Genomic DNA, 19,189 nt, shown 5'->3' with positions numbered 1-19,189 from the left:
TTTGCTTATTATTTCCTTTCCTTTTTCTTTGTTTCAGCTTTGCTGACCTTTTTATTTTTGATTTGTATTGTTCTGAAGATGCACGCTGACTGTATATGTTTGCACTTTTTAGCTGCTTACAGAGTTGTAAGAAACCAAGGAAACTATGGCAATGTTAGTGTGTCTTGGGTTGTTGACCCAGCATGTACCAATGACATCTATCCAGAACAAGGGACTATTTTCTTTGATCATCTGGAGTTTTCAAAGAATATCACCATTTACGCACTGCCAGATGAGGTAAACATTTTTACAGTGTTTTTGTGTGAGTATATGGGACAAAGAGTAGGTGCTAAAACATTACAATTTAAGGAAAAAGAAGGAATGTCTGTTTTTTAAAAGCCTGATAAGTATTTGTAGGACAAATCAAAATACTTGGGTAAAACTGAAATTACTTCAGCAAATCATAAAAGAACTTGAGAAGCTGTGCATACCTATAAACAAAAAAAGTTAGAAGCTGAGAGCAGTTGAATGTGGTTAAATTATAGAAAAGTTCATTTGAATAAAACCCTAGTTTTGATAGCAGGAATCCTAATTTTTATTTTCAGTGCTGATATATTTGGAGTAATATAAGAAAGAATGAGAATAATTAATAATAAATAAAGCTGTAAAAATAAATTACATGTATCAGAGGCAGGAAACTGCAAGATAACTTTTGGGTCATCTGTACAACAGTAAAGATGAGGGAACTTATTTACAAGGATTTTAGACTGATGATGATTTCTGTGTAACTGTATGAACTGTCATTTGTGTTCCCTCTTGACACACTTAAGGATCAATAAATAAAAAACAACGCTCAGAAATCTATGGTTTGTTAACCCCCTCAGCTGTTCATTTTAATCTCTTCATTGTTTCGTATGCAAGAAAATAATTTCATAATACTTTCTCTTTCAGGTACCTGAAGAGATGGAAATATTCATCATCAGCTTATTCAATGCTACTGGTGGAGCCAGGCTGGGCAATATAACCAGTGCAATTTTACAAATTGCAAGGAATGATGATCCTATTTATTTTGCAGGTTAGATATTATTGTTTTTAAATGTAGAGTACATATACTACCCCGAACAGATTTTATTGATAGACCAGATCACTGAGAAATCCTAATCCCAATGGAGCTAGTATAAAACGTTCATGTTTTTGTTGTGTTGAATTTGTATTTTTTTCCTCCAGGACCTTCCCTTATTTTATTTCATTATTCTCTTTGTTGATGCTGGGATTGGTTAGGTGGCTAAGTACAACAATATTCTCTTGTACCCGCAAGTATTTCCATGCCTTTACCACATATGCCTTCTGTTTCACTGAGGAGAAGGATCCTCTTGGGGAGGATTAAGAAAATAGGCCACAGGCAAGCAGCTCAGGTTTGAACTCAGGTAGATTTGTTACTTGTGTATTTTCAGAACCTCTGACAGTGAGCGTTAAAGAAGGAAGTGTTGCAAACTTTATGGTCCTAAGGAATGGATCTGCTGATGTTGCTGTTGCTGTCCAGTATATTACTGTTAATGGAGATGCAACAGCTGAAGAGGAAGACTTTGTTCCCAGTGGAAAGAGCAGTGTCATTTTGTTCGATGTTGGAGAAAGAGAGCAGAACTTATCTGTGTATATTAATGATGATGATACCCCTGAAACTGATGAAACATTTTATATCTTCCTTTTGAATTCTACAGGTAAAAGTAATGATTTGACGTATGTTTAGTAAGTCTCCTTTTTCTTTGCTGCAATTTTTTACCAGCTTGGTCTTATCATAAAGCAATATATAAATGCCAAGTATTACATGAATAAGGTTTGCTTCAACATTTCTACACAATTACTGTACACAGTGTATTTGGATTTTCATCTTGAATTGTTTAATTGGAAACAAAAATCAAATGATACAGCTGAAACCTTTCCTGCAAAAACAACTGGAGTGAAAGTCTCTTTTCATATGTAAATGCTCCAAATTAGATGGGGTTTTGACTTGACTACAGAAACACAAGGCTAAAGAATGTTAGTACTGCAGCAGTCTTAGGGAAAGAGGGATTCTTTTAGATTTTTTGTCATGCTCTAATGTATACTACACAACTGCCTGATTTTTGTAAAAACAAACAGAACTGCCTTATTTTAGAGAAAAACCATGTAAATTGGTCTCTGTTTTATTTTTGTAGTAATGCAATGTGTGCGTACATTTTTTTCAGTCTGACATTATAGTTTTACAAGGCTTAATCTACAGAAAAATGTGTTAGAAATTACCTAATGTACCACCAGTAAAGAATGGGTTTATTATCTTAGAAATAACATTGTCTTAAAAAAAAGAAAAAGTTATCATTTAGCAGGAAATGATAAAAAATTATTCAGCACATTGCTATTTTTTAAATAGACGTCTTCTGGAATAAACCGTCACTGCTGTGTAATATTGATAGGAAAATATAAGTCCGATGTAAGAAATAGGTACATTTTCCTGGGCTCTACCTGCTTAATAAAGACTCTCCCCACCCTTAGCCCTGCCAAAACTCAAGGTGTAGTGCGAGAGTCATCTACGATTGTGTTAGCAAATTTTAATGATTTACTGTCCTTCAGTTGTTCTTATTCTGTAGCTGAGAGGTAATAACAGGCTGTGAATGCGCTGCGTGTCTTTGCAATGCAAACCAAAACTGAATTGAATAAGCCATCAAAACAGTGACTGAGACTTGAGGGGCTGTAATTTAATAAAGCAAAGGAAAACTGTCAAAATTAACCATCAGACTATACCTTCACAGTAGATTGTGTGGTAGGTTCACAAAGTAAAATACCTACCAGGGATTCAATTCAAGATGAGGAAACATAAAATTAGATTTCTTCATTTAGACATGCATACTGAGTGTCTTAGCCCTCATTACAGTCTATAATGACCTAGTCTTCACAGTCAGTGAGACTAAGAGAGTGCTTCAGGTCACACGAGAGTGGACACCCTGTGGCTGGTCTATGAATTGCTCACAAGGCTTCGTTGATCTCGAACTGCGTCTGCCCTAGACATTGGTAGCGGGCAGCCATAAAATTATAGGGGGATTTTTAGCAATTATTTGAGTATAAGGTAGCTTATCCGTTTCCTGAGGTCAGCTAGCATTCACGCTGGTACCCAGGCCTCTTACAGAACATCAGCCTTACGGAAATGACTGGACAAAGCTGTTCTTCTCCCTTCTTAAATTTTCTCTTTGGTGATCTCTTTCTACTTTACTAACTTTCTTCAGGATCTACTGGTATTTTCTCTTACCACTCTGTTGGGAACATATGATAGCTTTCCTCCTGGCACACTGGTCCTACAAGAATGGATAGCTGCAGGCTCCCTTTGCCTCTAAAAGGAGGATCACATCATTGTGCAGCCTCTCTAGAATCACTAAGAATACAGAATATTTCTATACGCATTCCTGAAAGCAAAAAAAAAAATATTTTCTTTCTATGATCTGTTGCATATATTGGCCTTGATTGTTATATCCTTTTTGAAAATTACGTTGGACAGTTGTACCTCAGAGAAAATACAGACAGAGGTATATGAAGTTAAAGCAGTAAACACATTATTTACTTTGAAACAAAAGCTAGTCTAACGCTCTTAAATAGGGTGAAAAATGGAATGGGGGTGGAAACATAATGTACATCTGTGGACACAGGAAGAGTGTTAGAATGTCCCTACAGTGCTAATATACACACAGAAATCCTACTAGCTTCCACTCTACTTCACAGGTATCTTATATTTTTTCCTTTCAGATAGGCTGTGATATGGATACGAATAAACTCTTAGACATTGTTCTTAGCATATATTTAGTTTAAGTGCAATATTTCTATTCTAGGTCTAATGGAGAGCTGGGATCTCTGAATACATATCTTTTCCTTTTGACTTGACCAATTGATCAAACATGAAATACTACCTCTCATACAATCCTTTCTGCTCAGAATCACATCTTCTCTGGTCATGTCACATATATTTTCTCCTGCAAATCTTATGTCTTGCTCTCTGCATGAGATGCTACTTAAGTATTTTTACTCTGATTTGCCTGTTACTGAATATCTTGAATATTGGTTTTCACTGATTGTTTTATCATTGTTCATTTCTTTGTTTGCATAAAAGCAGTTGGTGTGAGAACAAACACTTTCAGTTTTAGATTTACCTCCATTTCTGATTCCAGTTTTGATAAAATTAATCACCCTCTTTTTAGGGGATACTGTTATCTTTAAGGCTGGAGTAGCTACAGTTATTATTGAAGCAAATGATGATCCTAATGGAATTTTCTCCTTGGAACCTTTAGAGAAGCCAGTGGAAGAAGGCAAAAGTAGCAATTTTTTGTAAGTAACTTTTAAATAATACTTTCGCACTTTTTTTGAACTGATGTACGTGGTACTTTATGGATAGTATTTTGATCTAGTCCCATACAAGTTTGCATTGACAAAAATGTATTAAAGAAAAATGGCTTCACCAAATTTTGGATTAAATGATTTGTAAACATGTTGAAGTCATCAACTGTTAAATTACAAGTAGACTGTGCATATTAAAATGTATACAGAAATTCATGTTAAAATGTAACTAAATAAGACTATAGCATTGTTGTTTTGTTATATTCTTAGTAAGCTTTAGATAGAGAACAATCTAGGTGATTAGGCAGAATATAACCTGGACTAACAGAAAAGTAAAAAATCTTTTCAAAATACGGCTAAATACGACTATGTGGTTGTTCATTTCTTTTTGCACCCTACTTGGAAGCCTTCCCCTGCATACAACCTATATTACTGTATTCTTTCTGTTAGCTTGTTTTTCTTCTATCTGTTAATTACAGATGGAAGTCTATACTCAGAAGTCCAGATGTGACTGTCTCCTAGACTGAAAATGCTCTTCCCTAGTCTGACCTCTGAAAGTATTTTCGTTCCAGCCACTGGGATGTATTCAAGAATGGGAAGGGTTAAGAAATGAATTTGCTTGGCATCTTACCTTGTTATGTTCCATAAAGTCAGGATGGGATTATAATTTGGCAAAAATACTGATTTTTCATTAAGAAACCTCTGGACAGGATATAAAGAGAAGTTAGGTCACAATAAATGTGATAGTGTGAACAGTTAGGGAAGAGGCTCTTTTCACATTTGTTTAATTATCTTTTATATCTTTTTATTTTATTTTTTTGTTTGTTTTAAGGCCTTGAAGCAGATGCCTATGATTCTGAATTAGATCTTTATGCTTGTGTTACACATCTGAAAAATGAAAATCCTTGAGAAAAGAGGATATTAAATATATTGTGTATTTGGTTTTGTCATGCTGCTCTTCGGGGCTTTTTTGTCCTTTATAATCTTATCTGCAGAATAAATTTTTTTGATTTGATGATGTGAAGAATGATGATTTGAACTAAACATGTTTATATACAGGTGCTTTATGGAAGCACATGATACCAAGATCACCAACATTTGAGGACCTGTCCTGGTTTCAGCTAGGACAGAGTTAATTTTCTTCCTAGTAGCTGGTATAGTGCTGTGTTTTGGATTTAGTAGGAAAATAATGTTGATAGCACACTGATGTTTCTAGTTCTTGCTACGTAATGTTTACACTAAGTCAAGGATTTTTCAGCTTCTCGTGCCCAGCCAGCAAGAAGGCTGGAGGGGCACAAGAAGCTGGGAGGGGACACAGCCAGGACAGCTGGCCCAAACTGGCCAAAGGGATATTCCAGACCATATGGCATCATGCCCAGTATATAAACTGAGGGGAGTTGGCTGGGAGGGGCGGTTCGCTGCTGGGGAACTGACTGGGCATCAGTCAGCGAGTGGTGAGCAATTGCATTGTGCTTCACTTGCTTTGTATATTCTAATTCTTTTAGTATTATTATTGTCATAATATTACTGTTATCATTATTATCATTATCATTATTTTCCCTTCCTTTCTGTCCTATTAAACTGTCTTTATCTCAACCCACGATTTTTTTTTTTCCAACTCTCTCCCCCATCCCACTGGGTGGGGGGAGTGAGCGAGCGGCTGTGTGGTGCTTAGTTGCCAGCTGGGGTTAAACCATGACAGGACCTTGCTTAGTCCTCAGTGATGAAATATATTTAGTAGGGACCTGTCTCTTCCATACCCTCACTGCTTTGGCTATTGTGTAGTACATAACAAAAGGGTCAGAGTAGCATATAGCCTAACCACTGAGAACAGCTATGGCAGCACTGAGCTTTAAAGGGAGTAACTGGAGTTACTGCAGCAGTGCTACGCAGCTGGGATATAGCCTCCTGGTTAATGGCAAAAAAAGAAAAACCTTTGGAAACAGAAACAACATAATTGTGTTGCTGTGCCTAGACTAGTTTTGCTGAACTAATTTTTCAGCGTGATATAATCTCTTTGTACAGCATTTTATTTTACCGTGCAAACAGAAGCACACTTTTTGTATGTAAAGCACACTTTGTTGTTAAAGGCACTATATGCTTGATTTTTTATTTATAATGCCTTTTGGAAATCGGTGAAATTATGTTACCAGATAGGTATACGTTTACTACATGCTTAATCTAGAGTAACCACAGATTTCTGAAGGACATAGAACATAACCCAAATTTAATACCAATGTAAGAAAGAGTTTAAGGAGTCTTGAAGGTTAAAGGCAGAAGTGTTTGTGGTTAAATGTAGATGATTCTCTTTGTTGTCGAAGGGTGGCCAGGTATATCAATTTTTAATGTCAACTTGCTGAACAATTATACATTCGTATTTATTATTTACATAATAGAAGTGCAAGACGAACTGATGTTTAGCTTAACAGTACTACTTTGCATGGACCTGCATTGGTTACTTTTTTTCTAAGAGACCTGTGGTATACCTGGGAATAGAATTATACTGTGAAATTGCGGGCCTTCAAAGAGAATTGTGTTGTTCATGGTTGTAGTTATTGTTCATGGTTATTTAGAACATTGTACGTTATTTTTCACAGTAAGGAAGATTAGTGTAATTGTGTTTTCCCTTGCTAATGAATGCTAATGCATACCTGCCAGGATGTTCACTCTCTCTGTATCACTGAACAGGGTTTTGAGACATAGAGGACACTTTGGCAATGTCTCATTGACCTGGCAGCTGTTTGATAATGACTCTGCGCTGAGGCCAGGAGAAGAGTTCTATGAAACTTACGGGACTGTGTGCTTTGTGGATGGTGAAGGATCAAAGCCAATAACACTCCGTGCTATTTCAGATAGAATTCCTGAATTCAATGAATTTTACATTCTAAAGCTGGTGAATGCTTCAGGTATTGTCTTCCATATCACCATTCCCTTCATATCTGGTAGAAAAGAATTATGTTTAATCAATCAAAAAGAAACCAACCCTGGAAAGAGCTTTGCCTTGACTGATGTCTTGATAGCCTATACTTTTCTGGTAAGGTTTTAGGTTTTATTTTTCATTTAATCTTAATTTAGGTGTATGAATGCAGTTATTCAGTTCCTGAATTACTGTTATACACATTTTGGTGATCTGACCTTTAAAAAGGGTGCCTCTTGGTGATTTCAGAGATGTAGATCTTTGTGTAGTTGAAGGCAAAATAAAGCTATTAAAGGCTATGTATGTCTATCATAGTGGACGTTGGTTGGTTTGTTTGCTTTTTTCTAGAGGAGATAAAATACTTGTAGTTACCACTTCATATGACTTAAATTACAGCTGCTACAGGTCTGCTACTGAGCAGAGTTCCAAATCTCCTGGACTCATTCCACCTCAGTACTATTTATGGTATTCTATGCCCAGATACAACTGAAAATATGTGTTGACCTTTCCTGTACGTGAAATCCATATGCATGTACAGAAGATTTCCTACTTATAATAGGTAGATCACTGCACACTTTGAACATGGAGGCTCTACATTCACATCATGATCTTCATATCATGAATTCTTACTGTGCAGAAATAGATGACTAATGGCAGGACTTGGCAGCAGTTTTAATACACAACTGGTTACTAATTTTGCAAGGTATCTCTGCTGCTGTTTCAGAGGCAATGGGCCAAATTTTGCCGTTCCATATTTGTGTAAAACTTGGAGTAAGATGAGAACTGAATTTGGCCCCATGTTTGTCAAATGCATCAAAGGTAACCTAGCTCATTGACTAATTCAGAAAAGTTGGAGCTAATCTTGTTTTAGCTGAAAGACAAATGTGTGTTTTGCAGTTGAAAAATAACATATTGCTTTGTTTTCTATGAAAATTGTTACTATAGTGTTTTAGAAACAACACTTTTAAATTATTTTATTTTTAAATCAGAACATTTTCTAAGAGTTCAGAGGCTCTTTAAAGAAGATTTAAGCCTTTTTAGAAACATATTTTATTAAAAAGAACTTTAAGTACTTAGTAACTTTTTAAAGACTGTGTTGTTTGAAACCAACCATTAACTTCTGCTCTAAATTCCATTATATAGGTGGGTCTCCTGGTCCTGGTGGTCAGTTATCCGAAACAAGCCTTGCTGTAACCGTGATGATCCCATTCAATGATGACCCTTTTGGAGTCTTTGTTATAGAACCAGAGAGCAAGGACAGAGAGATAGTGGAAGATGTTCTTTCTGAAGATGATCTTTCCTATATTACAGACTTCACTATCTGGAGACAACAAGGCACCTTTGGTGTTGTCCGTTTAGGCTGGGAAATACTGTCTAGTACGTTCCAAGCTGGACTACCATCAATGGTAGACTTCTTGTTGCTGGGATCATTTCCAAGTTCAGTACAATCTCAGCCCCACATGAGACGCCATCACAGTGGAACAGATGCTTTGTATTTCAGTGGAAAAGAGGATGCATTTGGGATTATTGGTCCGGAATACCCGTACAATGGAAATACTGCAGTAACCAATTTTACATTTTCAGCGTGGTTAATTCCTAACATCACGACTGATGGTTACATAGTTGAAAAGGATGACAATAATGGGACCTTATATTACGGTGTGAAAATCCAAACAAATGATTCTCATGTTTCCGTAGTGCTTCATTATACAGCATTAGGATCCAATATGACATATATGGCTAAAGCAGCAGTCCTGAAATATCTGGATGAAAATACTTGGCTTCACCTTCTGATTACTCTGGATGAAAGTATAATTGAATTTTACATGGATGGAATTCCAGTTCTGGGAGGAATGAAGAGCCTTAAAGGAGAAGCAGTTGCTGATGGTGAGCCAGTAGCCTGCATTATTTTTCTCCATATGTAAAGTTCTGCAATGTATACAAGAGTCTAGCTCCTTGACAGGTGTATGCAAGATACTGAAATTATTCTATGTCTGATTAGTTAATTGAAAAGAACGGATAGAAAATTCTGAGGATTTTCAAAAAGCATATGGAAATTACAGCTGGGAAAATTCAAAAAAATTCAGAACTGTAACAGAGCTTGAATTGCAATAATTTGAGAATAGATTAATAATTTATATTTATATATGTATGCTTATCATATAGACATACAGTTATATATGTTTGCAATTAATAATTTCCATAAGATCTCAGCACTGTAGCTGAGAAAGGACTTTTTTCCTCTTAGTTTCTGAAACAAAATGCAATAATGATTTTGTTTCTAGTTGTGTATTGTATTACAACTAAGCCAATATCTTGTAAGAAGTAGAATTTTTCAGGGTGTAGATTTACTTAAGTACGTATTTACATGGTATATGAAAATTATGCCTATAAGTTTAATAATGTTCCAAGGAACATTAGCATGCGTACTTCAGTTTATCTAACTGGATAGTCCCAGATGTGATTTTAGTCATAGGTAACCATTATGGACTTTCACTCTGAACTAGCATAGCAGTGACCAGAGAAGTATCAGAACAATACCTTTATAAAGTCAGATATTATGTGGTCGGAATACATTATATTTACTCTTTCTTTTGCAGTTTCCCACTCTTCCACGTGCATTTTTTTTCTTGGAGATCATCTCCATCCTTTTGCCTGTCTTCTTCTTACCTTCAGTTTCACATGTTTTCTTTGGTGGGGATACGCAGTGAATGATTATCAAATTCTTGAATACAATCTCCTGTTCTGTAATCAAAGAAGAATTAAAAAACATACAGTGATGTTAAATGCATATACATCTACACGCATATACGTACACAAACACAGAGTGAGAATAGACAGAAGACTTCATTAATTGTATAGTGTAGTATTTTACTTCTGCCTGTAAATTTCCAATGGTTGAAGTCTGAGAAATAAATTTGCCCTCTGTAACAAAGTAGTGCCTCTGCAATTAATAATTTCCATCAGACTTGCAGTACTGTAGCTGAGAAAGGATTTTTTTTCCCCTCAGTTTCTAAAACAAAGATGTGTGAAATGCAGTAATGCTTTTGTTGCTAGAAGGATATGTCTGAGTCGTTGTAAATTTTCTATATTAGTGGAGATGGCATATGCTCTGTCTGGAGATACTACAACTATAAGGTAAGGATTTAATCTCTCTCCATTTAATGTTGGATACTACACAGTGGTGAGCATAGTAGCCCAGTTTTTCTCACCATCCTCCACCTTGTGCCCTGGGACCATTATCAGTTGCTGTGGTTGCTGTCTCTAGAACTGACACTCTGTGTCATACGTAGGCCAGTACATTCAAAGCACGGTTTCTTCCAAATTCAGAAAACAGCTGCAAAGAAGAGATATCTGTGTGTTTTAGCACAATAAGAATTGGTATAAGCTACCAGCTTAGTATATTTGTGAAAAAGGCAGCTGTGATCCTATGATTTGCTGAATAGGGTAATTGTTTGGAGACAGAGAAATATTAATGCTGTTGTAAAAAGCATTTGGAATTTGGTGTACATTTCTAAAGTCCATATTCCCCGTGAATTAGGGGAAAAGCATATCCAGAAGGCCTAATGCAGTGATGATGAGTATCATCAGAATAGATTCACTGTCCTAGCAGAGAGAGACAAAATGGGGTCTGTTTAGCAAAACAAAAGCTGAGAGGGGTTGCAGTTGTGCTCTGCAAATCTCTAATGTAAAGAGAGAAGTTTACAAGCCTCATTAAAATAAGGGATGGTGACAATGTGCTGGTAGAACTAGTAGGATGAAAAACCTGAACAGTCTAGGATGGAATTGTTTGACGTGTGATGATCTACCTGTAACACTGAGATGAGGCTTGAGGAACCTCGTGATTTTACATTTCAAGATCAATATGATTCCTAATCCAGGGATAATAAACAGTTTAACAATTACAGCTATTCACCTGCAGATTTATTACTTTGAAGAAATGCAATAACATGAGGAAAATTATGATTTCCTTCTCAGGTCCAGGAATAGTGAGAATTGGAGCAGGAATCAATGGCACCGGTAGGTACACAGGGCTAATGCAGGATGTAAGGCTTTATGAGCGTAAATTGACACGAGCAGAGATCTATGAACTCCATGCAACTCCTGCGAAGAGTGATGTCCACCCTGTCTCTGGGTATTTGGAGTATCGGCAAGGAGAGACCAATAAATCATTCATTGTGTCTGCAAAGGATGACAAAGAGGAAGAAGGAGAGGAGTTATTCATCCTAAAGCTCATTTCTGTACGTGGTGGAGCTCGAATTTCACAAGAAAATACAACAGCAAGATTAAGAATACAGAAAAGTGATAATGCTAATGGTTTATTTGGCTTCACTGGAGCATGTATTCCTGAGGTAAGGTGTTCATAAGGAAAATTATAGGTGACATTTTGGACACAGAAAAATTAATGGCAAGACCAATTGACCTGCACAGGGCTTTGATTTTACATGGTTAGTTTTTGTAGTTAAGCAAAGTTTTTCTAGAATTTGGAAATGTGTAAGTTCTGTTAATACAGCCTCGGTCTCACTGGCATTTGCAGTATCATTTTTAAAAATGCATTCAAATTATTTTTGTTAAGAAAATTGATTTTATTACATAAACTGAAGACTAAGGCTTACATTTTTCTAGAAGGATGTTTTTTTCCTTTACTTCTGTCACATCTGAGACTGGGTTATCAATTAAAATATAAGATTTAATTTTCTTTTTTGGAGAATGGATTATTACAAAGATTTTTATTTTATTTTTCTGTGTTACATGATGTGTTTGAAAGAATTTTACTACAGGTCATGTAATGACAAGGTGTGATATATTTTTCCACAATCATTTGCTGTCATAAGTTATAAGGTATAAATTGCATATGTTTAGTGTGAATTCAGCTGATACTGGCTATGAGGTGCTTTTTTTTAAACATTAAATTGTTCTTTGGTGGTAGCCACCATATATATAATATATAAACTTGCTACTTTTGGGGGGAGGATTGAAATAAACATAATTCATTTTTACTTCTGTAATCAATTACGAGGGAGAAAGACAAGATGCCTTTTTCTGTTGGTATTGGATTATTTTGGAAAACAAATTTCAGAATACTTTCCAATTTGGGAACTCTCAAGACATTTAATTACATTCTTTCTAACCAAAGTGCTTATGATGTGTTTGAAAGTAACTAGCTTGCCTGGGTGACACTGGTTTTCAATTTGGTTCAGTTTGCTTTCTATGTGCCTACCATATGCTATGATAATGGATTCCTTCAGTTTCGGATGCCACTGATAATACTGCGATGCCACAGATCATCAACCAACCGTGAAGCAAAATTAAAAATTTATGTGGCGTGTTAATTGTTTTGCACTTATCTTATGTCCATTTCACCAGGGAAGTATTAGAGCTCTCAGTGATGATGCAGATACACAGCATTGTTTTATCAGTAGTTCAAATGCTTTATGTGCACATCTGTCTGCTAGGCAGCTGAAGGCACATGCAGGATCTGCACTGTGTTATACGGCAGCTCTGAAATTTATCTAATCCTTAAGATGGCTTTAGCCTTTCTGGCGATTTTCAAATAAAATTATTTTCTATTTTAGTTCTGTGATCATCATTTTCTAAAATATATGGTCAGTATCAATACCTACTTTGTTCCAAATATGTAAAATTGTTGCTGCTGAAGTCATGTTCTCTATGAAGACAGAATTGTAAAGAGGACTGTAGCACAGAAAATTTTTCAAAGTTTTTCCTGAATGATGATAGTATAGTTTAATTTTAACATATCTATTTTTTTTCCATACTGTTTCTAGTTGGGGAAAGGGGGAATACAAATCTTTCTTTAAATTATTGTTAATTAAAATAATTTACACTGATATAAAACAATAGTTTCAGTTGCTTTTGACATGTACGTTTCAAGCATATTGATTCTGTCGTTGACATGTAGTTTGGGGGCAGAGATGTGTCCAAAACAAAGAACAGGGTATAGTTATTGGCTTAACCTTATAGTCCTCAGGGAGATACTAGAAGCTGTTGCAAATTCCACTAAGATTGTTCTGACCACCATCAAGTTCAGTTTCAGCTTCCTACCACTCCAAAAGTGCTGAAAGTAACATGACAGCATTTTTTTTACCTGAACATTTGACTAGCGTTAGAGAATTCCATGTTTTGCATTTATTGTTTTGATTTGCTTTGACAATAACAAACATTTCCATTTCTTGCTTTCTTCCAGACTGCCAATGAGGGTTCCACTATATCCTGTGTCGTGGAGCGTACAAGGGGAGCCCTAGACTATGTGTATATAGATTACATTATCTCACAGGTTGATTCCACTGGCATTAATTACTCTGTTACCGATTTTTCTAACAGCAGTGGCACTATCACATTCCTTCCTTGGCAGAGATCAGAGGTAAACCCTACCTTCCTATTAACTATTCATCCTGTCCTTTGCAAACCTGCTGGAAAACACCTTCTGAGGATGCTTGACTGGTTTTTATACTAGAGAGTGTTTCCTTCACATGGCTTTTGTTGTATTTTGCAGGGTTTTTTGCATCCCTGACAACTAACAAGTGATATGATAGATGGTTATAGATCTGTGTGTATCTTGGTTCAGGGGTCACCATATGTGCATGTATGTTTGAATGCACATGATATATGAGATATACTTACATATATGTATATATTGAAGTGTGGATAGTCCTGGGCTGAAATAATGGATCCAGCTACTTTTGAAATCGGAAAATGATCAGGTTTTGATCTGAGTTTTGGAACTCAGATTTATCTCCACAGCAATTAAATAGACAGCAGTAAAGTTCACTGCTGTAATTGTCTTGTAACCGCTGTTGGTCACATTCTGTCCCTTTTGCTTAATCTGTTTCTATGAATTCAATCCTGACCTGCAGCACAGGAATTCCACATTTATTGAAGAAGAGGTGTGGGACCACAGTACTGTAGAAAGTTAATGTGTGTTTTCTATTAGTGTTCGTAAAATAGAAAGGGTGAATTGTTAGTAGAAAATGCTGTCCTCAGTTTCACTTTTATCACTCTGCTGAAGTCAGTATGGATGGACTGAAACCCACTGACACCATTTGGAAGGATCCCAGTGGCTGCACTAGAACTGTGGATCTGGTCCCAGTTAAACAATGCAAGTGATTAGAACTTGGCAAAAGCTTGTGATATCTGAAAATAGTTTGTTCATGTCACTGTTCATTCAGCTTTAATTCTCCATTGAATCATGTTACTGCATTGCATACGGTCATACAAAGCAAAAATTTCCGAAGCTTTTCTAGTCTGGCAGCATGGGTGAGGCCTGCCTGATTCTATTTAGTGGCAGAAGAGGGCTGGTGTACCCTCTTGCTCCAGTGCTATGTGGTCCAATTTATTGTCTACATAAGGAGGAGTTAATGGGCATGGCCCTAAGAAACAGATTGGGAGCAGTTGCTTGTCAGGTGAGATATCCTAAGAGACTTTCCATTGATGTTTGTAAGCTACTCATTGCCACGCCTCTAAATATGATCAGCTACTTAAACCTTTTCTTCTGTATGTTTGTCTAATCGTATCACAATATATAGAAAGCTGGAATTGTCTGAGGTGAATATGTTAGCCTGTGCAGAGCGGGTTATGTTAATTAATAGTATGATCTGCAATCTCAAGTGTCAGGTGGCATAAAAAGCTTGCTTTACTTGCTCTCTAAATTGGATTAATCACTGTAATGTCTCTTCAGAAGCACAATTTCTTCAAGATTTTGAAATCAGATATTTCATTTTCAATGTACACAATTTAAACTATGCTTGTGTTAAGGTAGATAATAAATAATTGATTGCTTGGTTATATGTTTCTGTAATTTGAAACACTTAAGAAAATATGCCTTCCATCTCTGGTAGCTTGGTAAAGTTGTTTTTGGAATGCATATTCTAAACATAAAATATTATCCTAGAAGTTAGGTTAAAGTAAGTGGAAAGCAAAAACGTTGTCTACATTACTTTCAGAACTACACAGCAGATACAGCTGACTGACTAATCAATGAATTTGATGAGTTAAGCAGGGTCATGAAACTCATAAGTGATGTATGTTGCATGGTTTGATTTCTCCATGATTTGGTCCTTCTCTAGGTCTTAAATTTGCATGTTATTGATGATGACATTCCGGAGCTAAATGAATATTTCCGTGTGACATTAGTCTCTGCAGTGTCTGGAGATGGAAAACTAGGTTCAACTCCTACCAGTGGAGCAAGTATAGATCCAGAAAAGGAAACTACTGATATCAGCATCAAAGCCAGTGACCACCCATATGGTAACAATGATGGAGATGATACAGCCTTGTTGCAGATAATTGTATAGTTCTAGCTCAATAGATAAAACTTTGCTTAGCCTTGATAGTTGTGGAAGCAATGCCAAGTATTCCACTTTATCTAACTTGAGATTAATTCGTAATTTTTATACAAGAGTGAAAACTGAGTTACTTGTTCTTGAGAATATTACAAAAAGGCATCAAAGCTGCCCTGACCAAACAGGCGATGATTCCCTTCTGAGAGCAAATAAAGGTTGCATGTAGTTGATCCTGTGCAAGTTTTTCTCAGCTGAGAACTCCTGATAAAGAGAGACATTTCTGCATGCTTATTATACCAATAAGTACCCAATACTATGACATATTGAGGCTCTTTTGGGAAGAGCTGAATTCACTGTTGTGCTGTGGCTTTATCAAGACTGATAGGGACATCAGTGAGAGAGGGGAAGGTACACAGCACATCCCTGGAAATAGCATGATTGCGTCTCAAGGGCATATCAATGATTGCTTTTTAATTTCAGAAATGTTAAGTATAAATATTAGAAATAATTTGGTTTCAGTTTATTATCATAATATAAATTTGGTGCGAGAAGCCATGTAAATAGTACTTCTTGTCTGCCAGGTCTACTACAGTTCTCAGTGGGGCCACTTCCTCAGCCAGGTGATGAAATTATTCTGCCAGCCTCTACTGTGCCCCATATTACTATTAAAGAAGAAGCTGGACACATAAGGTTACTGGTAGTTCGTGCACAAGGCCTTCTTGGAACAGTTCTAGTGGAATACAGAACAGTGCCGCTTACAGCTTTCAGTCCTAAAGATTATCAGGTATGGCCATTGCCAAGGCGTGTAATTATTTTAGAATTTAATTAGAGTTATTTGTCCTGGAGGTAGCCTTCAGTTTGAGTATTTCAGCCCAGCTATGATTCTTTTCAGAGAAACACTTTGTTTTGTATAGTGATGTGATAAATGAACGTGTAATACTCGCTTTAAAAATATGTATCGTTATGTGACTTTTACCTCCTTTCTGTGCAGCATGTTGTATTTCCTAGGAAAAGCCTCTGGTTTTGATTTTTTTTTCTTAAGAGAATTGCCAATGCAGCAAGAAAGGATATTTGCTATTGTTGCTGAGTATATCAAACTTTATATGAGCATTCAAGTGCATGCACAGGTTAAGATTATGTTTGTACATACGAGGATTTGTACATGTTCAGCAGAATAACCTGTACGTATCTGTGTTTGCTTGTCTAACTGATATTTGTGCAGAAAAATGTAATGAATGCAGATGCTCATAATTCTGTGAATTTAGATGCCTTTTTCTCATAACAAAGATTCAGCAGATTTTTTAAAAGCTTAAGTGAAGAAAAGTAGATGATTTGACAAAGACAAACAAAATGAAGAGTCTATTTCTTTTTTCATATGGATGCAAACATCAGACTTGAACAAAAATGTGAAGAGCTTTCATATTGCAGGCTGTTGTGGGCACGCTGGAATTTCAGCCAGGAGAAAGATACAAGTACATTACTGTTAACATCACTGATAATTCCATTCCTGAATTAGAAAAAACTTTTAAAGTGGAGCTGTTGAACCCAGAGGGAGGAGGTAAGGCACACACATCCATCCATTGGTTGTATTTTCATGATCTCTACTCGTCCGTTAAAATCTTATCTTTCTTACGTGTACTATTTCCATGTTATTTCTAATGACAAACAAACACCCCCATATCCCCCAGACAGCTGTAATTTTTCTTAAGAAAGCACTGTTCTTCAGATGTTTTGTTAATCATTGCTGGAAACCACCAGATCCCAAAGAAAGTGTATTATTACCATGCATTAGGTCATTTAAAGACAATTGCTGCTTTTCACGTTACATGATTTCATGGTTGAGAATGCGAATTAAAATAATGTAAAAAATATATTAATTCAATTTTTTAAAAAATTTGTCAATATTTATAAAATATTGAAGGCTAAACAGCCAAAGTGGGGTTTTTATCTGCCACTTGAGCGAAATCAGAGGAATTGCAATACACTGGCTCATAACTTATACAACTGGATTATAGCAGTATGAGTCTGCACGTGTTGAGAGGGCTAGGAAGTTTAGCTGAGTTTGAGAGGTAGCTGGTAGCTCTGTGGAACAACAAGAAAAACACTCAAAAACCTGGTGTGAGATGGTAGTCTCACAAGGGATGGCAAGCATCAGTGCTCCTGCCACATAAAACCACTCTGCCGTTACAGAATTTGCTTCTATTGGAGAAAATTTTTAAGGGAGATTGAAAGCTGGTTGGAGGAAAAAAAAAGTAATTTGAAACATTGGCAGCCATAAAGTGACTTTTTAACTGATGTTATTTTTCTAAGCAATCCAGAAATGCAAGTGTGATGCCCTCTGGGAAGGTATATCTTACTACCTTGAATGTCTATGGTGCAGTGTGGCACTGTGGTGCAACGTAGTGATCCTTTTGATAAAAACTTCAGACCTTTCATGCATGTGGACTTTTTGGTCAAATAGTTGTTTAGTTAAATGGACTTTTCTCTTATTCCTCCCCCTGCCCCCCCGAAAACTTAGAGCTAACTTGAGTAATTCACTAGGCAGATAAACTCTTAACACAAACCCTCTTTTTGGCCTTTCAAACCCCATTACAAGAACAAAACTTTGGGTGAGGTCTCCATTAGTTAAGCTTTCTGCAGATTTTTCCAACTTTCTGACACATGTTTTCGCTTTGTGAGAAAATATTAGAATAAGGCAGTTTGGGGGCTTTTAGCCGCCGTTTTTTTTTTTTTTAATTAACATTTCCAAGTTCTCCATGACAGACCTCATTTAGGAGTGAGAAAGGGGAAATACAAAGAGGGGACACAAAGAGGGAAAGAAAGAAAAGAGAAAAGAGAGGTGTATGTGTTTTCTTTCCTTCTGACCTCCCATTGCTATTTCCAATGTCATAAATTAAATAAGAGGTGGCATATACAATACTTCTTCTGGCTTTTATCAGAAATCCTGTATACTTTCATATCCAAAATTGATGCCTTCCCAGAATACTTCCCTCTCTTTTTGTGTTGTCCAGAAATGTTTAAATTACTTTCTGCTTTGTCTTTATTTATAAATGTATGTATGTGTATATATCTGTATGTCTGTCATCTTAAAGTTGCTGAGCTCTTTAGAAATGATGGCAGTGGTAGTGGTGATGGGAACATGGATTTCTTCTTTCCAACTGTCCATCAACATGGTAAGCGTTTTCGATTAATCCTATTTTTTTATTGCTAACTGTAATATCCCTCATAAATTACTATACTGACACAACTTGTCATAGTGGTACTTTACTTGCAGTTACAGGGGATTAATTCAGGTTTATCATACAGTTCTGTCAAAACATTCTTTTCCATTTTAATTTAGGCATAATTTCAATAGCAGTCAGTGTTTAGTGTAACAGAAAATAACAGCTTCTGTACCATCAAAACTATATTGTTGTAAAACAATATAGTAATTCCAGAAGTACAGTTCAGAAAATCAGTTTTGTTTGAAAATTATCAAATTTTCTGGAGAGCTAAAAGCAAAGACACTTTTTAAATGGAAGTTAATATAAAAATGACATGATTGTATGCTTTGAAAGGTGCTTTATGTTACTTTGATTCTCTGCATGTCAAAAATACTCTTAAAGAAAAGTAAGCTGTGTTAGATTTTTTAAAG

General features: G+C 36.1%; 1 protein-coding gene across 1 annotated transcript in view; it reads left to right on the top strand.

Annotated features, from left to right (window-relative positions):
- Positions 1-19,189, top strand: part of ADGRV1 (adhesion G protein-coupled receptor V1) — a 284,217-nt gene that overhangs the window by 29,944 nt on the left and 235,084 nt on the right. The window contains exons 15-26 of the mRNA XM_050912471.1: positions 113-276; positions 931-1,054; positions 1,434-1,700; positions 4,203-4,329; positions 7,027-7,244; positions 8,399-9,142; positions 11,234-11,607; positions 13,461-13,637; positions 15,340-15,520; positions 16,137-16,339; positions 16,984-17,113; positions 18,648-18,728. Coding sequence (XP_050768428.1) covers positions 113-276; positions 931-1,054; positions 1,434-1,700; positions 4,203-4,329; positions 7,027-7,244; positions 8,399-9,142; positions 11,234-11,607; positions 13,461-13,637; positions 15,340-15,520; positions 16,137-16,339; positions 16,984-17,113; positions 18,648-18,728 — 2,790 coding nt within the window. The remainder of the gene's footprint in view (positions 1-112; positions 277-930; positions 1,055-1,433; positions 1,701-4,202; positions 4,330-7,026; positions 7,245-8,398; positions 9,143-11,233; positions 11,608-13,460; positions 13,638-15,339; positions 15,521-16,136; positions 16,340-16,983; positions 17,114-18,647; positions 18,729-19,189) is intronic.

Source organism: Gymnogyps californianus, chromosome Z (genome assembly GCF_018139145.2).
Source record: "Gymnogyps californianus isolate 813 chromosome Z, ASM1813914v2, whole genome shotgun sequence".
Lineage (NCBI taxonomy): Eukaryota > Metazoa > Chordata > Aves > Accipitriformes > Cathartidae > Gymnogyps > Gymnogyps californianus.
Note: the sequence above shows the minus strand (reverse complement) of the source record. Positions and strands in the feature narration are given on the sequence as shown.